We start from the raw sequence: 17,679 nt of genomic DNA, 5'->3' as shown, positions 1-17,679 counted from the left end.
GGATGGTGAAAACCAGTGGTGACTTAAAGGTGACTATATTATTAATGTAACAATAGTATTAATAATGAAGTTAATTGAGCAAATATTTAATCTGTGCCTGATTTTTACATGAAGCAGTGTTAGGTACTGTGGCATTGTGGGAATTATATAAAGCAGAGAGCCTGCTCTCTGGAAGCTTCTCATCTCTTTGGAGGTGGGGGTCGGGGGAGGTATTTGCAAGACTGGCTTCCTTAGGTGGGGTTTCCTAGTCTATATGCCATCCTATCTTATAGGAAACCTTTCAGCTATTACCTCATAATTGATCTTCTTTTTGACCAGTGATTTGGGAATCTGTTTTTGTCAGATTCTGAAAATAATCAATACATGTTTATAATTTTTAAAATTGGCTTTGCTTTATATCCTAATTTTCTATATAAAAGTAAAATTGCCTTTATCTTTACATTCCCACTTTCTTTGGGTTTCCTTTAACTGAGGGAGACATTTGCTAAGGCTTCTACTAAGGAAGCATTATTTTTACCCCAGCCCCTCTGTTAGGCATGAAAACAAATGGTTTGCAACCTTGGCTGCACAACAGAAAAACCGAAAGCTTTAAAAATGCAGATGCCTAGAGCCAGCCCTCAAATTGTGATTTGGGAGTTGGGGGTGATGTCCAGGCAACCCAGATTTTTAGAAAGCTGCTGATGTGATTCTGATACATGGCTAGGATCAAGAACCACTGGCTAGGAAAACCACACCACTTGCTCTGACTCCAGAAGTCCACACTGAAATCCAGGGAGATTGTGTGCTCAAAATTTCTGAAGATTTGTTTTAAATATCTATCAGAAATCGCCAGGTGGGAAGGTTTGTTGACTGAGGCCCTCGACAACCCATAAGAGCTATGTTGAAGAATTTTATTACAGAATCTAGGCGAGGTTAATTGTGAAAACGTTTCCTGACTCTGGTATTTTGTTCTGAGGAGAAAATAAATTGGGTGTGGATTTAGGTTGAGTTAATTTTACTAGAGGTTCGTCACAATGTGAAAGCTAAATTTATTGCTTATGTTGACTCATTGCTATTGCCTGATTGTTAGAACTGCCGTTAGCTTTTTTTAGTGTATTTCTGAGGACATTGTGTTTTCCAAATGCCTGTCAGCTCTTATACATGTTTGTATTATATCCATTGGTAGATGGAGGCACAGATTTAATTTCTGCCTCCAAATTTATTATGCTTGGCTTTGTCACCAGATGGCTTTGACTCCATCATACTTTCCTGCCACCATTTTCTAAAAGATGTTCTTATTTCCGGTGACCGGCTTTCTGACTTTTTGTCATAAACATTAGATTTGTCATCAGAAATCTTCTGTATTTCTGAAAATAAACCTATTTTGTAATAATTTTAGATTTCGAGAAAAGTGACAAAGATAGTACAAAGTTCCCATACACTCTTCACCCACTGTTCCATTCTGTGTGAGCCTGGTTCATTTGTCACAACTAAGAAACAAAAGTGCTACATTACCGTCAGCTAAACCACAGACCGTGTTTGTATTGCTCTAGTTTGTCCACTAATATCCTTTATTTTCGTCCCAGGATCCAATCCAGGATAACACACTGCATTTAGTTAGCCACAGTTATTTTATTTTTTATTTTTATTTTTTGCCACAGTAATTTTAAAAATAGAGAAGGAGAAGATTAGACAGAGCCTTGTGGAGAATTAGCAGACATTGTCCCTTTCTTTTCTCTATTCTGGGATCTTTCCCTCTTTCGCCCAGTCTCAGAGGCCTATTTCCAGGGTGGTATCCACCATTAATGTGTTCTTCTCTTCCCCTTCTATGAAAACCCCCATTCCCTCAAATGTGCTTCTTATAACAAACTGTTTAAAAACAAAAACAAAAATTCCAGTAAGCAAATTTATATTGGTGATGAATAACACCTGCTTAATATGTTAGCTTTCTTGTAAGTTTTTATATTTAAAAATGTTCACCCATAATGGTAGAATTTGGGTGACTGGAGTTGGTTGTCAAGGAAGATGTTTTGCGTGAGAAACTTCGCTCTCCACCACTCCTGTGCATCTCTGCATATTTTCCTGAGGAATCCCCGGTATCGCTTTTGTACCCGTGAGAGCCAGAGGCTGGTCTCTTCATTACCTGCAGGGCTGCACCTAGAGTGAGGTTGCATAGGGTCCTTGGGGATCCAGCCCCCAGTCTAGTTAACTAGCTCTCCATCCTGATGATGGCCCAGGAATAAGGGAGCAGGGCAGGAGAGGGGAACCTCCTTAGGAGGAAGAGAGGTTTTCATCTCTAGTAAATGCCGTTAAGGTTTTTCAGTTTAGAGTAGTCTTTTGACTAGAGGTAGAATATCCTGTAAGTGCTGATGTAGCTTTTGGTTGTATCTCAAACCTTAATTGAGATCATGGGATCAGTCAGCCTGAAGGATTCTTTACAAGAGATCATTTGGTGTAGGCCCAGGTCCTCTGACTGGTTAAAGAATGCAGGTTGCTTATTCATTTCCCCCCAATATTTTACTATGAAAATTTTCAAATATATAGCAACAGTAAAAGTATTTTATAGTGAACATGCACATACCTATGCCTAGATCCTACCATTACTATACTTTATCATACATTTATCATGTGTACATCCTCCATCAGTCCATCTTCATTTTTTAATGCATTTCAAAGTAAATTACAGGTACATTAGTATGCTTCCCCCTATTACTTCATTACTAACGTAGTTATTTTGGGGAAGCCCAGAGAGTAAGAATTTTACGTCTTAAAACTTGCTGTGAAAAATTTCTGATGACTTCTGATTATTTTAGAGTTGATAGTAGTTTTAGAAAATAATACGTACTTTTCATTTTCATTGCTGCTCCTCTTCTAGTTTTTTTTTTTCTTTTTGGTCTTTTCAGTTTTATTTTGAGGGCAGAGTTCACAAAAGTAAAGCTTGAGGCAAAAATACTTTTAGTATCACATTAGGGTTGGATTTCCAACTCAAGAGAAAAAAATAACCTATCGCTTTGGCTTTGCTTTTGGGGAAATGTGTCTTAAAAGTCCAGCTACCCTTATGTATTTTTTAAACCCAGGGAAAAAATTGTTCCAAGTAATGATTAAAGGTCAAGTCATGGTTAAAGGTTACTAATCCTAACATCCTTTCGTTGGGGACCTTTAACTTTAGGCAAAATTCTGTGACAAGAACAGATGGTCCTAGAGCAGATTTAAAGTACCAAATAGTCCCTGCCTTTTCACTTTAGCTTGGTGGCTCTCTGAAAGCATAAGGATCACCCAGGGTGCTTGTTAAGGATACACATTCTCTCTTGTCTCTGTGAAATTCTGAATCCTAGGCTAGGCAGGGCCCAGAAAACTTTACTGTGAATCCTAGGTGATTCCCATGAAGGGTGTCAAAGGACCACAGTTTGGGGCAAAAAACTAATTTAAAATTACTTATGCAAAATTGTCTCTGATAATCGGGACTTGGTGTAAGCACGCTGACCTTACTGCTCATTTTGGTTTCCTTAAGTGCTGTAACAGTGTGTCTCTTGACAGATGGCGGTGAATGCCAGCCGTATACCCGAGCAGATACAATCCCTCTCTGTGCAGGACTCTCAGGTAAGTTTCTCCACCAGTAGACCTATTTTTAGGAAAACCAACATTTTCGGAAGATAGACAGTTTCAGGGCAGTCCATCAAAATCAGAGGCTTGTAAACTCTTTTTTCTAATAGGTGTGGAGAAAAGAGTACTGTTACTATTGACCATGATTTTCAGGACCTCCAGCCTTTAAATGATAGGTTCAAGAGCGAGGATTGATTACCACACTGCTTCTGAAATTTTTGGTACCGTGTGAAATCAGAAAAGGAAAGAAAATGACTCCCCATTCTGTTAGATTCTAGCCACGAACCGTAGAATTAATTGATACTTTCTTTTCTTTTTGGCTCTCGGTTGGATTTCTACAACTTGTTTTCATAATTCTTTTACCATTGAATTTTATAGGCCAATTTGTCTCTACAACTTGCCTTGTAAAAATAAAAGTCCAGGGACTGTGAAATTTATTTATATTAAAAGTTACATGATGGAAAACATGCGCCATGAGTCGTGTTGGGTGCTGACGCAGGGTGCTGAGCAACACGGGAGGGTCATGGACATAGTACCAGGGTGCAGGCCACCATTCTGGTTTTGCTGTATAATTAATAGGCAAGCCCTTTTGCTCTAAAATCGTTATGTTATCACGCATCACCAGCCTTGGGATCACAACTCTGCCCCCCAGATATGCATATCCATCGATAAACTCATTTTCATCCTACCCGATGTGTGTTTTCTGAAAGCAGCTGTAAACTGAGGAGAGAGTGATAGGATTTTATGGTTGCAGGAAGCCTGTTTGAGATCAGACAACTAGTCGTTGGCCCTTATTTTATAGCCGAGGAAGCATAGACTTGCAGAGGTTAAGTGGTTCATGCAAGGTTGTAGAACAAGGTTATAGAACTAGTCAGAGCCGGGATTCAGTTTAGGTCTTTTTACTCTGTATCAGGCAACTCAGTAAAACAACTTGAGATAAATTGTGAGGACCGGTTGAGTGACAAAAGGCAAGTTAGGAATAATAATTTGTCAGAAGGCAAATAGAATAAGGGAAACAGGAAAGGGGATTAGGATAACTAGTATTATGTAACACATTATAGTTGATAAGTCATTTTCATATATACTATTTGTTCTTCCAGCAAACTTTTGAGACCGGTATTATTCCCGTTTTGTAAGCGGGAAAATAGGTTCAAAGAATGACTTGCTCATGATTGCACATCTGGTCAGTGGCAAAGCCAAGTCTTGACCCGAAATCTCTCTCTTTCTACTCCAGCAGGAAGGTCTACTCATGTCCAGGGATTCGTAGGAGTAGGGAGGGCCTGTGGAGTACAGGCATTTGTGGTTGATGATCTATATTTAAGGAAATAGGTTGTAGGTGAGAAAGGCAGGGAAGATCCCTACTGGATCCCACCTTCCTCTGCCTCCTAAGGTTTAAGGTGCCCGGCCTTTGTGCGTCACCAAGTCCCAGTGGGTACAGGCAATGGCTCAGCTTAAGGGATGCTCCTTTAAGATGGCTGACCCTTCTTCTTTGGCCTTACTGCAGCTTATTCCACTTGTTCATAGGACCCACCCTACAGTGGGGTGTTCTATTTGAAACCTTGGGCTCTCCAACTGGGATGGGAATTAGGCATCGTTCCAACCTTCACAGAGAGCTGTTATGTGGCCAAACAGGACCTGCCATGTGTATAAAGACCTAGTTTGGAAATTTCCAGAAAGAAAGGGGCGTGTGAATCAAGGGGTGTCATGATTTTATTAATTTGTTTTTTGCGGTTTTGTTTTTAAAGGGCCTACCCAATGCTAGCGAAGACTATAGAGAAGCTTCTTGCGCTGTGAACCTCGTTTTAAGATTAAGGTAAATAATACTATTTATTTTGTATTGCTTTTCCTATAGTACAATATTCTTATCTCCTTCATTAAGTTTTCATAATATTAGCATAAAATAAAATTGTTAACTTATTTGATTTCACCAAACAGCTAGTGTGTATGCTGTGTTCTGAGGACTAATTGCTCTTTTCTAATTGCTTACTACAGAAGAATAAGAAAGAAAGCACCAGATGAGTGTGTCTGCAGGCTCAGTGTACCCTTCATTAAGGTTTTTTTTTTCCTTGCCTTTTCTTTCTTGGGCTTTTCCTTTTTTTAAAAAAATATTTTTTACAATGTAAGATCACAGTAAGAGATTTTTTTTTTTTTTTTTTTTAAAGATTTTATTTATTTATTTGAGAGAGAGAGAATGAGAGAGAACACATGAGAGGGGGGAGGGTCAGAGGCAGAAGCAGACTCCCTGCCGAGCAGGGAGCCCGATGCGGGACTCGATCCAGGGACTCCAGGATCATGACCTGAGCCGAAGGCAGTCGCTTAACCAACTGAGCCACCCAGGCGCCCCACAGTAAGAGATTTTTAATGAGTTTCTTTCAGACTTCGGCAGTCAGTCTGACAGAAATAAACCATGCTTGTTCTACAAGTTGCCTGTTCAGAACATTTTTCAGTGGCAGGTTTGATCAGCTACTGTGGCTAAATGACAGATGTATTTTGAAAGAACCCTCAGTCTTCTAGGAAATGGATACAAATATGGTGCCTGACAGCGTCGACTTTGTATCTAGTGAATGAAAGTTCTTTCTGTTTCAGGAATTTCTAAACTGTAAGGTCCATCTTGGTGTGTATTCTTTGTTAAGAATATGGTGTCTGAAGACATACTTGCTTCCACTTAATTATAAACAGCTTCACTCACCAGGTCAATCAGGATACTGTCACATTGTTGAAGGTGTTTTAAAATAAGTTACACATATGTTCTCCTTTGACAATTAAACAAATAAAACACATGGCTGATGGTCCATTTTCGGAGCCATGGCTATAAAAAGCGGATTCATTTTCAAGGTTAGTTTCCAGTCGTCTGAGTTAGTTTAGTCTGTCAGGGTAGATAATCGTCGGCATAATCACCCCTTACTTCTGATGGTCATTTACAATCTGCAGTGTGTTTTCACATGCTTACCAGGGGAACTGCACAGCAAGCTTTGGTGTGATTTAATTCAGAGATGATTTCCCAGTCAAGAAGTGAAATTATTACAAAGACCATTTTCCTTATTTTTGAAAGTAGCCTTGATTATGATTCATAATTATGCATATTTAGTGATCTCCAAAGAATGAAATAGCCCATTCCTTTCTCGTTTGACTTTGGAACCAGATACCACTTTTATTTTTCACTTGTTCATTTATTCATTCCACCAATATTTGTGATAAAACCACTGTGCCGGGCTCCGTGTTTGCTCCTGAGATACAGTCGTGAGCGAGACCGTGGAGGTTACCATCCAGCGCACTTGAGTGTGCAGTGTTGGGAGTGACCTTTAGAGTCCAATCATCCAGTCTCCTACTTGACATATGCAGGAATTTTTTCTTTAGTGGTGTGCTGGATATCTACTTTGCCTCTGTGCATACTTGAGCTCTTTTTCCGTGAATCACTCCTATGATACTAAAACGCTTTGTTATGGTTCACCTTCTTCCTTGAGATTCAACTGATCTTCCTATCTGGGCTCCAATTCTGACCCTCAGAGCAGATACCAGGTTCTCTGGATTAAATTCTTCTGGAGAGTGTTTTAAAACACATACATATTCCTGAGCCTTACCTCCAGAGACTGTTTTGCTTTAGGTACTAGAACAATATAGAAGAAGTGCATCCCCTTGTTTTTCTGAGAGCCATTTGTAGTTTTACAAGACTTGTTCCTTTTTCCTAGGAAAAACAGTGCAAGTAGCCTTGCTTCTCGTCATATTGTTCTATATCCTCATGATCTTTTATTGACATGTAGTCTGCACCTGCTTTTGTTACCTTGTTCCTCGTCGGCCTATGTGGTTTCTTCCTGAGTTTGTGGCTTAGATCCCTGGTCCTATCTTCCACCTTCAAATAAGTTAAGAAACAGTGCATAGTGTCCATCTATCTGTACACACACACACACACACATACACACTATTTTGAAAATCACAAGGAATATTAACATATTAAAGGTTCTAAGATGTTCTGCAGGGGAGGAATGTAAGTTAGTTTACTCTAAAACCCATTTGACCTCAGAACTTTCTTCATGGAGTCGTTTTCCAGTTTAATGTTGTAACACCCATATTTAAATGCAGGCTTCCAGATGTGGCCTTAGCAGGCTAGAGTCCAATAGTGAGATTATGCAATTTTTTCTTCTCTGTTTACACTCCATATTTCTCCTAAATCAGCCTAAATTTCCATTCCCTTTGAAATAGCCATGCACTTTGGTGACTGATCTAGCATGACCTAACAGCCAAACAAAGCCTCTGATTTTGTTATTTCCACTTGAAGGGCTATCCAGCTTAATTTGAACGGCAACTTGTGTTTTAAAACTCATTCTATATGTCTTAACATTTGTCACTGTAATAGTGAACCTGTTGGTTTTGACCCATTGCTTGCTTCCCCCTTCCACCCCCTGCCCATATTTCACTCATGATTGTCAGTGTGGCATATTAGTTATAATGTTTGGATATATGTCAGTTGCCCATCTAATGAACCTGTCTTTTACATCTTTATCTACAACATTGATTTAACATGTTCAACAGTTCAAGGAGAACAGAGGCTTCTGGCATCTGTTAGAAACCAATCACTTTTTGCATGGCTTTTAATAATCAGTATTTTTTGGTTTAGTTGCTCAACCAGAAACAAATCCTATTGACTTTACTGCTTTTTAGTGGACATTTAACTAACTACTCAGAGGGATATCCTAAAAGGATCCATTAAAAATGTTACTGAAATTGAGATATCAGTGATTTTTTTTCTGAATCTAACCACCTAGAAACACTTCCAAAAAAAGGAAATGAATTTTATTTCTAGAAATGAATTTTAATATGACTTTTGGTGAATATATGTTTGTGCCTGATTATATAAATTTTTTTCCCCTAAATGTTTTCAAGGTATTCATTTAAACCAGCTTTTTTGTTTTTTTTGTTTTTTTCATTTTTGAGAACTCCTGAATCTCCCAAAAATGTATAGTTGGTTTCCTCTAAGGGCAATCCTTCTACTTTGAGAAATAACCTTTTAAAATGAAAAGTTAAATGCTGTTAAGTTTTTGTGGTCACCCTGTGCTGACATAAATGTAAGCAGCAAATCCATTCACTCTGGAAGTATTTATTGAGCATCTGCTATGTGCATGGCGCTGTTCTAGGTGCTGTGATGCAAAAGGGGAAAAAAAAAGATGAATTTAAATTTCTTGCCTTCTAGGAACTTACATTCTAGAGGCGGGGAAAGGAAATATTCAAATATTCATATTCCTTACATGATTAATCAAGTTCCCTGAAGGAAAATCTATCAGGAGCATAGAAAGTATGGGGGTGCTATTTTATATTAAAGAAGGCATAGTAGATTTCTACTGTTGTGTAATAAGTTAGCACAAATTTCGGGGCTTACAACAACAGCCGTTTATTCTGTTTCTGTAGGTCAGAAGTCTGGGCACAGCTTAGATGGGCTCTCTGCTGTGTCTCACAACACTGCAATTAAGGCATGCTCATCTGGAGCTTGAGGTCTTCTTCCAGCTAATTTGGGTGTTGGCAGAGTTCAGTTCCTGGCAGTTGTGGACTGAGGTCTTTGGCTCTTACAGGCCACCCACCGCAGACACAGTTCACAACAGGACTTTGCTTTTTTTTTTTTTTTTTCCCCAAGGGTAGGAGGAAACCATCTCCCCTCCTCAAGGGCTCAGTCCCTCTGTTAAAGGTTTCCCACTGGATTAAGCCAGTTCCATCTACATTAATCTCCCTTTTTATTAAGTCAAAATCAACTGCTTTGGAACTTTAATTACATCTACAAAATCCCTTTACCTTTGCTATATCAAGTAACTTAATCATGGGAGTGATAGCCCATCATATTTAAAGGCCTCGTTCACACCCAGGGGAGAGGATTATGCAGGGCATGTACACCAGGGGACAGCGGTATTGGAGACCATCATAGAATTCTGCCTACCACAAAAGGGCTCTCTAAAGAAAGTAGTATTTGAGCAGACACCCAAGCCATGAGATTGTTTGCAGCCAGAGAGTTCCAGGCAGAGCAAACAGTGATTGCAAAGATTCTGAGCAGGAAGCATGTTATAAGCAATTATAAAAACAGCCAGGGAAACAGTGTGACCAAAGGGGTAGGAGATCAGGTCAGAGAGTTAGCAGGGGCTGAATCCTGTAGGGCCATGTAGCCTGTGCTGAGGACTTTGGACTTCACTATTAGTAGGTTGGAATCATTGGAAATTTGTGAGCATATCTGAGTTACATTTTACAACCACTGTGATTGAATTATGGAGCATAGACCATCCAGGGACCATTTAGGGTGGAAGCACAGAGCCCCTTGGCAGGCTATTGTAGCCATGCTCCAGAGAGCTGTGATGTGATCTGGACCAGGCCAGGGAATAATGGAGGTGGCAAGTAATTACTGAATTCTAGATGGAGATGAGAATTCAAAGATTGCTCAAGGTTTGGGCCTGAAAATATGGATGAATGGAGGGGAAGAGAGGTGGAGGTCCAGGTTTGGGTGGAATCAAGAATTAAATTCTAGGGCGCCTGGGTGGCTCAGTCGTTAAGCGTCTGCCTTCGGCTCAGGTCATGATCCCACGGTCCTGGGATCGAGTCCCACATCGGGCTCCCCGCTCGGCAGGAAGCCTGCTTCTCCCTCTCCCACTCCCCCTGCTTGTGTTCCTGCTCTCGCGCTCTCTCTCTCTGTGTCAAATAAATAAAATCTTTAAAAAAAAAAAAAAAAAAATTAAATTCTAGAAGTAGTGAGCTTGGGTTATCTAGTGGACGATGTGGGTGTGGTGTCAAGTAGGCCTTTGGGTGCATGAGTCTAGGTGTCACAGGAGATCTAGTTCTGGGCTAGAGGTACTAATTTGAGACTATTGGTACATATGGTACTTAAAACTATGAAATTAGATGAAATCACGTAGGGGTGAGTGAAGACAAGTCGTCTGGCACACTCTCAGGTGGTACATGGATGCAGAGCCGTCAACAGATTGCTAAGGAGAGCCTGGTGGGGTAGAGGAGAGCATGGTCCTATAAACCAATCAGAGGAAATGTCTCAAGAAAGGAGGAGTAAAAAGCTGCAGGAGTTGCTCTTCATCAAGTACAGTGGGAACCAAGAAATCACATTGTATTTGGCAAAATGCAGCGCATTCTTGACCTTGGCAAGAGTTGTTTCGGTGGAGTGTTGGGGACAGAATCCTGGCTGAACTGGATTCGGGACAGAGTGTTAAGAGAGAACACAAGCTAGCAAGAATAGGTTACTTGTTAGTAGAGATAACGTAACAGAAAGGTACCGTCCAGGGGAGCAGAGAAATGGGGGGATAGCCCAATAAAAACATGGGGTGAAAGGAGTCCTTTTTAAAAAGGCCTTATGTATAAGTTAATGGGAAGGAAACCTGGAATGAGGGAGGGGACATGGTAAGACTGGTGTCCTCAGATGGGTGGATGGGATGGCACCCAGGCCCACGCGTAGATGTCAGTCTTAGAAGAATGGAGAGGCCCCCTGTTGGACAGCGCAGCCACCATGATGGAAGCGCAGGCCGACGTGCCAGGAGATGGATGCATTTGGATTCGGGAAGGCAGAAGTCCTCTTCTGTTGTTTATATGTCCTCAGGAAAATAAGGAGCGTGATCATTTGAAAGTGAAGAGGGGAAAGATGTTTGAGGTTTGAGAGGTGGAGATAACTGTGTAGGAGAGCTGGAGAGTAAATTTACTAGGGAAATGTGGTAGGATGAACAGGTTGCACCAGTGATCCCTTGAGGCTAGTGATTGTGACTATAAAGTGGAGCTGGAAGCTTGAGCCCTGATGTCCCAGCATATAAATCTGTGTGCGCACGTGTGTGATCGTAATTGACACAGAAACACAACATTTAAAAACATTCATAGAGGAGTCTATGAGCACACCTATGAGAGGAGTCTAGGAGTCACTGTTTATTTATTTATTTAAAGATTTTATTTATTTGCCAGAGAGTGAGAGAGCACAGGCAGGGGAAGGGGCAAGGCAGACTCTTAACCGACTGAGCCACCCAGGCATCCCTGAGTCACTGTTTAAATCATAAACAAATGTGGCTCATGGAATTGCCCTCCGTGATCCCCTGTGTGCAAGGTGGCAGTCACCTGCCCTCCTCTCTCGCCACCAGCCCTCCCTCACAGGTCCAACTTCCTTCTCTTAGAAACCTCCAAAGTTACATGCTCCTCAAGGATCAAAGCCCTGCCACCCAGTGTTGGTGCCCGCCATACGATTTCTTCATTCCCCATTCCCCATCTGAAATGTACTCGAGATCGCTTGTTCCTTCTCTGGGCCCAGATAAACTGCCTCCTAAACCAGCCCATGTGAGACGAAGCTGGAGGATTGTTCCGGCGGGTGTTTATCAGATTAGAGAATCCACACCTTCTTCTTTTGTACCCTCTCATTCCTTCCACATCAAGATTCTGATATATGTGTGTACATATGTATAAATAGACACACATACACACAAAAATAGGCCCTCACTCTGTCTTTGGGAATCACTGGTCTAGCCATTGTGTGGCTATTGTTTTGGGAGATAGTGTGCTCGTCCTTACTCCCTGCGGCCGTCTGGGCATAACATTTATGTGTCTTGTGTTCCACCGGCTAGTGGGGAGAGACTTGAGTTCAAGCAGGCCTTTCATCAATCCTTAACTAATGCTATATGGTTAGCTGCCCACTTACCTCTTGGAAAAAGTCGTTCTGACTTTCTTTTACGTAGCATTTTATAGACTTAACTGCTAGAAGTAGGGCTTCCTTCTCCCTCCTCCCACCCCCAGCCCCAAGATGCCAGGTAAGCCTCCCCTTCATTCGGTAAGTAGGAAACTGGGAGATATTTTACTTTTCAAGATGTCACATTCTATAAGAAAAGACGAATACATGGTAGCTACAATCCCTGTTTCTCTGTTCATTTCTGGTGATCATAGGCAAAAGACTAAAGAGGCAAAGGCTAATTTAATTTGTTCCTTGAAAACATACACTGTTGCTTTACCTTGTTCTTAAAACCGACCTGCCAAATGTAAGGCTTGAGGAAAAAGGGTTAGACTTTAGGTCTTGATGTTAAATGCTGGAGATAGTTAAAAAAGTAGATTTTTCTTCTTTTCTTTTGAGTACTTTTATGCAAATGTTTTCTTGCCAGTTGTATATATGGTAATGTCATCTGTGTTATCAAAAAACTTGAGTATCAAGGTACAGTATAAGGAGATCCTCTTAAACACATCTGGGAGAAAGATGTTAAGTGGGCCATCTCATAATTTATATACTGTCAATAGATGGTACTATCATTTCTGATTTAAGTTGAAGATTGTACAAATATTTTGCCATTACTATATTTTTCATAAAATAGAATTAGTCATGTGTTTGACATAAAACATATGTTTTTGAGAACCAGGCTCAGTGATTTGGAAAAATGATAAACCTTTCAGTTAAATTGTTAATTCCTTTGTGTAGATGCTGTTTGTACTTTGACAGCTCAGCCGTATGGATTACAGTTAAAGTTTTGCGGAAGGCAACTGTGACAGTTGCCATACATAGGTGCTCTGGAATGGGGTAGCCCATCCATGTGCTCATCATGAATTTACCTCATTTTTAGGGAGCAGTATCATTACACCTTGATGGGCCAATTAAAGACCCCAGTGAAACTACTTTCCTGCTTGTAGGAAAAGATAATCTCTAGAATAGGATATTTATTTCAATAAAAATCCTTCAGCATGACAATATAGCCTGATTTGACTTATTTTAATTTCTCTATCAAAAGGTGAACTTGAGCTATTGGTATAGACTTAGTAAATCATAATTTCATAAAGAAAGCTGAAGCTGATAAAAACAATGTTGATCACTGTTTTAGCATCAGTGTGTCTGAATTCTAATTCCCCATTATCATCATTCAAGAGGAATTAGAATTCTTAAATGGTTCTCTAGCCTGGAAAATCAGGTTAATTGCATAATTTTTACTAGTCAAGTGGTTGGGAGGCTTGATTAATTTTTCCCCCAAAGGTTAAATCGTGTGGGTATAGTATTCAGTTGTGGCAATGCTTTCAGGTACAACCCCACCCCCACCCCCAACAAACTGCCTATTTATGGCCTTCTTTGTGCACGGCTTTGTTGAAAATCCAAAGATGAATGAGACAGGGTTTCTGCACTCACAGAGCCTACCCTGTAGGCGGAGAGATCAGGCCTCGCTCAAATGACTCTGACACAAGGTAGAAAGTGATAAAGGCAATAAGGAGACAGACAAAAAGAAAAGCTATGGGTAGTTAAAGGAAGGTGAGAACCCTTTTGTCTGAATGTTATCTTTGGGTTACTTGTTCCCTTGGTAACCAGTGTTTTTCTTTTTTTTTAACATCCAAATTTTGAGAAGAGTAATGGTTAAGTTGAATCCAGGGCAGTGTCAGGCTGTGGTCTTTGGGAAGGGCCTTATCAAACTTAAATTATTTCTTTTTTTAAAAATTTTTTTTGTTTTGTTTAGTTTTTTAAAATTTTATTTTATTATGTTAGTCACCATACATTACATCATTAGTTTTTGATGTAGTGTTCCATGATTCATTGTTTGCGTATAACACCCAGTGCTCCATGCAGAACGTGCCCTCTTTAATACCCATCACCAGGCTAACCCATCCTCCCAACCCCCTCCCCTCTAGAACCCTCAGTTTGTTTTTCAGAGTCCATAGTGTCTCATGGTTCGTCTCCCCCTCTGATTCCCCCCCTTCATTTTTCCCTTCCTACTACCTTTTTCAGAGGTACAGATCTGTGATTCATCAGTCTTACAATTCACAGCGCTCACCATAGCACATACCCTTCCCAATGTCCATCACCCAGCCACCCCATCCCTCCCACCCCCCACCACTCCAGCAACCCTCCGTTTGTTTCCTGAGAATAAGAGTTCCTCCTATCAGTGAGATCATATGATACTTGTCTTTCTCTGATTGACTTAGAGACTTAAATTATTTCTGACAAGACCACATTTGTGGTTTAGTAGAGTGGTATGTATTATTTTGTGGGTACCAAGTTAATAGCAATATAGTTCTTTAGTATGAAAAATATTTTGGCATTTTACTTAATTTTTTGGAATGTTCTCTTTTGGTAAATTCCTTTCCTCTGCGAATTGGAGTCATTGCCACACATCTTGGCTTTATTGTCAGTGAGATCCTTCAAAAAGATGAAGATCCTACTACGTGCCAGGCACGGAGATAAGCGCTGTTTGTGCTCTTTCTTCTTTATCATCATAAAACCTCTACATCAATCCTGTTGTTACTGACATTTCACAGATGAGGAGATGAAGGTGCAAAGTCATGGGGGTAATTTGTCCAATACTACACAGTGCAGAAGCAGCAGACTGGGTCTTGAACTTAGGACTGTTTAATACACTGGTCTTTGCTCTTCCCCACTTGACCCCATGGCCAGACTCTATTCAGTTCCATTTTGGGTGCAGTAAGAAACTCATGTGCACTACTGACCTGTCCTCTTATTAAGATGTCATGTAGATTTTTTTGTTTTTTTAAAGATTGGTTTCAGAGAGAGTGAGCATGGAGAGGGGTAAAGGGAGAGGGAGAAAGAAACTTTAGCAGACTTCTCGCTGAGCTCAGAGCCCTGATGTGTGGCTTGATCTCACAACCCTGAGATCATGACCTGAGTTGAAACCAAGAGTCAGATGCTTAACTGACTGTACCACCCAGGGGCCCCTGATGTAAATATTTTTTTTAACAGTGTTTCCTGATAAACTCATCATTAAATATTGTGACAGGAATACCTGAAAATATTTTAGAGATGATGCATATAGCAGTTTTATAATTTTAAAAGCACTGTCACATCACATGCCTGATTTCATTTTTCCCTTCGTCCCGTGTTTGCTGCCCACAGATGAAAAAGAGAGATGGGAGATATTAAGTAACTTTTCTGTGGTCACAGAGCTAGTACACATAGGCTGGAGACTGGGTCTTCAGGTGTTCATCCAGTGGTATGGATAGGGAGTTGGCATAAGGATAGGTGATGTGGGGTGGTGTAGGGTATTGGCCTTTTGCATATACGAAATCCTTCTGCTGGTGAACATGCTAAAGGAAGGAAGATTTATATGAAGGAAAATTTGGTAATGTAAGGAAAGCAAAATAGAAGAATTAAAAACCATTCATGGTGACATAAAGTCACTTTTTTTTTTTGACAATGGAGCAAGAAGATGTTTGTGAGTACGAAGACTTTCAGCAATAGGGAATGTAAAGAGTTCTTTGTTTTCAAGTGGTGAATGATTATCTTAGAAATTTAGGAAATCAGAAGAAAAGAAAAAAACATAAAATTCACAATCTTACTACTCAGGAGTACATCATTATTAACTTCTCTATGAATATTCTGGTCTTTTTTTCTACACTTACATTAATGTAGACTTAAAATATTTCTACAATAACACTTTTAAAATTTAGTTTCACATAACACAGTGTTTTATAATCTGCTTTATTTGGTAATGTCTCTGTTATCTTTTCGTGTCAATGAAGATAGATCTACACAGTCCTTTTAAGTGGCTGCCTTATATTTTGAATGACTGTGCCAAAACCTATTACTTAAAATGTATTATTTGACATTTACAGAGTTCCCAGTTTTTTTATATGGCAGCATATAAAAGCTTCTATGTGCAAAAATGACGTTTGAAAACTGCCCAATAGAAAAAGTCTCTTCCAGCGTTGAATTTTGACCTTTGTGGTATGCCCTCAGACTTGGAGAAACCTGGAGATACATAACCGAGGACGCCTGGTATCAAAGCACATGGGGGTTAGAGGGGCTGGTTGTGGCGCTGGGTTCAGCAGAGGATGTCACTGTCCCTCTAGCCGCCAACACTGCTTTCTCACTCTGTTAGGGCTGAGTTCTTAGGGCAGGGTTGTAACTAGGGCACTGCACCGAGAAGCCACCCGAATGAATGATTCCTGAACATAACGTGCTCACCAACGATAGAACACAGAAGTACGTTTCCATTTTGCATCTGTTCTTTTGGGTTCTTCCTTCTAGTACATATTCTTTAAGAAATGCTCTCTTGGCTGCTGGCTGTGAGCACCCCAGGTTCGAGGACGTGACATCCGTGGGACCTGTCAGTTGGAGGAAATGAGAGATTGCCTTTTATGCTTTTAGAGCCTTACACAGTGTCCAGCATGGGATGGACCCTTAATGAATGTGTGTTACACAGGTGTCACTTGCGTGATTCTTAACTAAAGGCAGGTCTCAGGGGGCGCCTGGGTGGCCCAGTTGGTTGAGCGTCTGCCTTGGGCTCAGGTCATGATCCCAGGATCCTGGAATCGAGCCCCATGTCAGGCCCCCTGCTCAGCAGGGAGCCTACTTCTTTCTCTCCTCTCACTCTTACTTTCTCTCACTATCTCTGTTGCTATCTCTGTCTCTCTCTCAAATAAATAAAATATATTTTTTTAAAAAAAGTAAAGGATCTCACAAACTTTTAATATCAAGATGCCTCATAAGTTTTTTTTTAGCTCTTTATTTTTGATGTTATAGTGCATATGGGTATAAAAAAATACTTCTTTACTAGGTTTTCTCTATAAAAGCTCCCAAGCAAGGTAATACTTTGAATATAATCTCTATATTTTATTTTTAAAAACATATGTGGGCTCCATGCTCTAAGAACTGTGAGGCAGTGTCTGAGGGCGAGGACCCTGATGGGAGAGCGCTGCCCTTCCTAAACACCCAGTTTGGACTACTTCTGGGCTTGCCCCCGGCATCCATGGGCTGTCCCTGCCTCTGGGTCTCAGGGCCAAGGCTCAATGTGTGAGTTTTGAAGTGTCTATGTGATATGCTGTTTCTTCCGGACCCCTCTCTGGCAGAATGTTCCCTTGTGGTTTTTGTTTGTTTGTTTGTTTTTAAGATTTTATTTATTTATTTGAGAGAGAGAGACAGAGATAGCAATAGAGATAGCGAGAAGAGAGCATGAGTGGGGAAGAGAGGGAGAAGCAGACTTCCTGCTGAGCAGGGAGCCCGACTTGGGACCCGATCCCAGGATCCTGAGATCATGACCTGAGCCAAAGACAGACACTCAACCGACTGAGCCACCCAGGTGCCCCCGTTCCCTGGTTTAAAAAAAAAAAAAAAAAGTCTTCCTGGCTCCTATCAATAGCCTACAGTAGAAGCTGCATGGGTCT

At 40.6% G+C, this 17,679-nt stretch overlaps 1 protein-coding gene across 1 annotated transcript in view; it reads left to right on the top strand.

The window, feature by feature from the left end:
* STK39 (serine/threonine kinase 39) overlaps positions 1 to 17,679 on the top strand; it is a 305,645-nt gene that overhangs the window by 176,191 nt on the left and 111,775 nt on the right. Inside the window, exons 13-14 of the mRNA XM_036100896.2 lie at positions 3,517 to 3,579; positions 5,328 to 5,395. Of these exons, the coding sequence (XP_035956789.1) occupies positions 3,517 to 3,579; positions 5,328 to 5,395 (131 nt within the window). The remainder of the gene's footprint in view (positions 1 to 3,516; positions 3,580 to 5,327; positions 5,396 to 17,679) is intronic.

This window comes from Halichoerus grypus, chromosome 4 (genome assembly GCF_964656455.1).
Source record: "Halichoerus grypus chromosome 4, mHalGry1.hap1.1, whole genome shotgun sequence".
In the NCBI taxonomy this organism is placed as follows: domain Eukaryota; kingdom Metazoa; phylum Chordata; class Mammalia; order Carnivora; family Phocidae; genus Halichoerus; species Halichoerus grypus.
The sequence above is the reverse complement of the archived record's forward strand: the minus strand, read 5'-3'. Positions and strand labels throughout refer to the sequence as shown.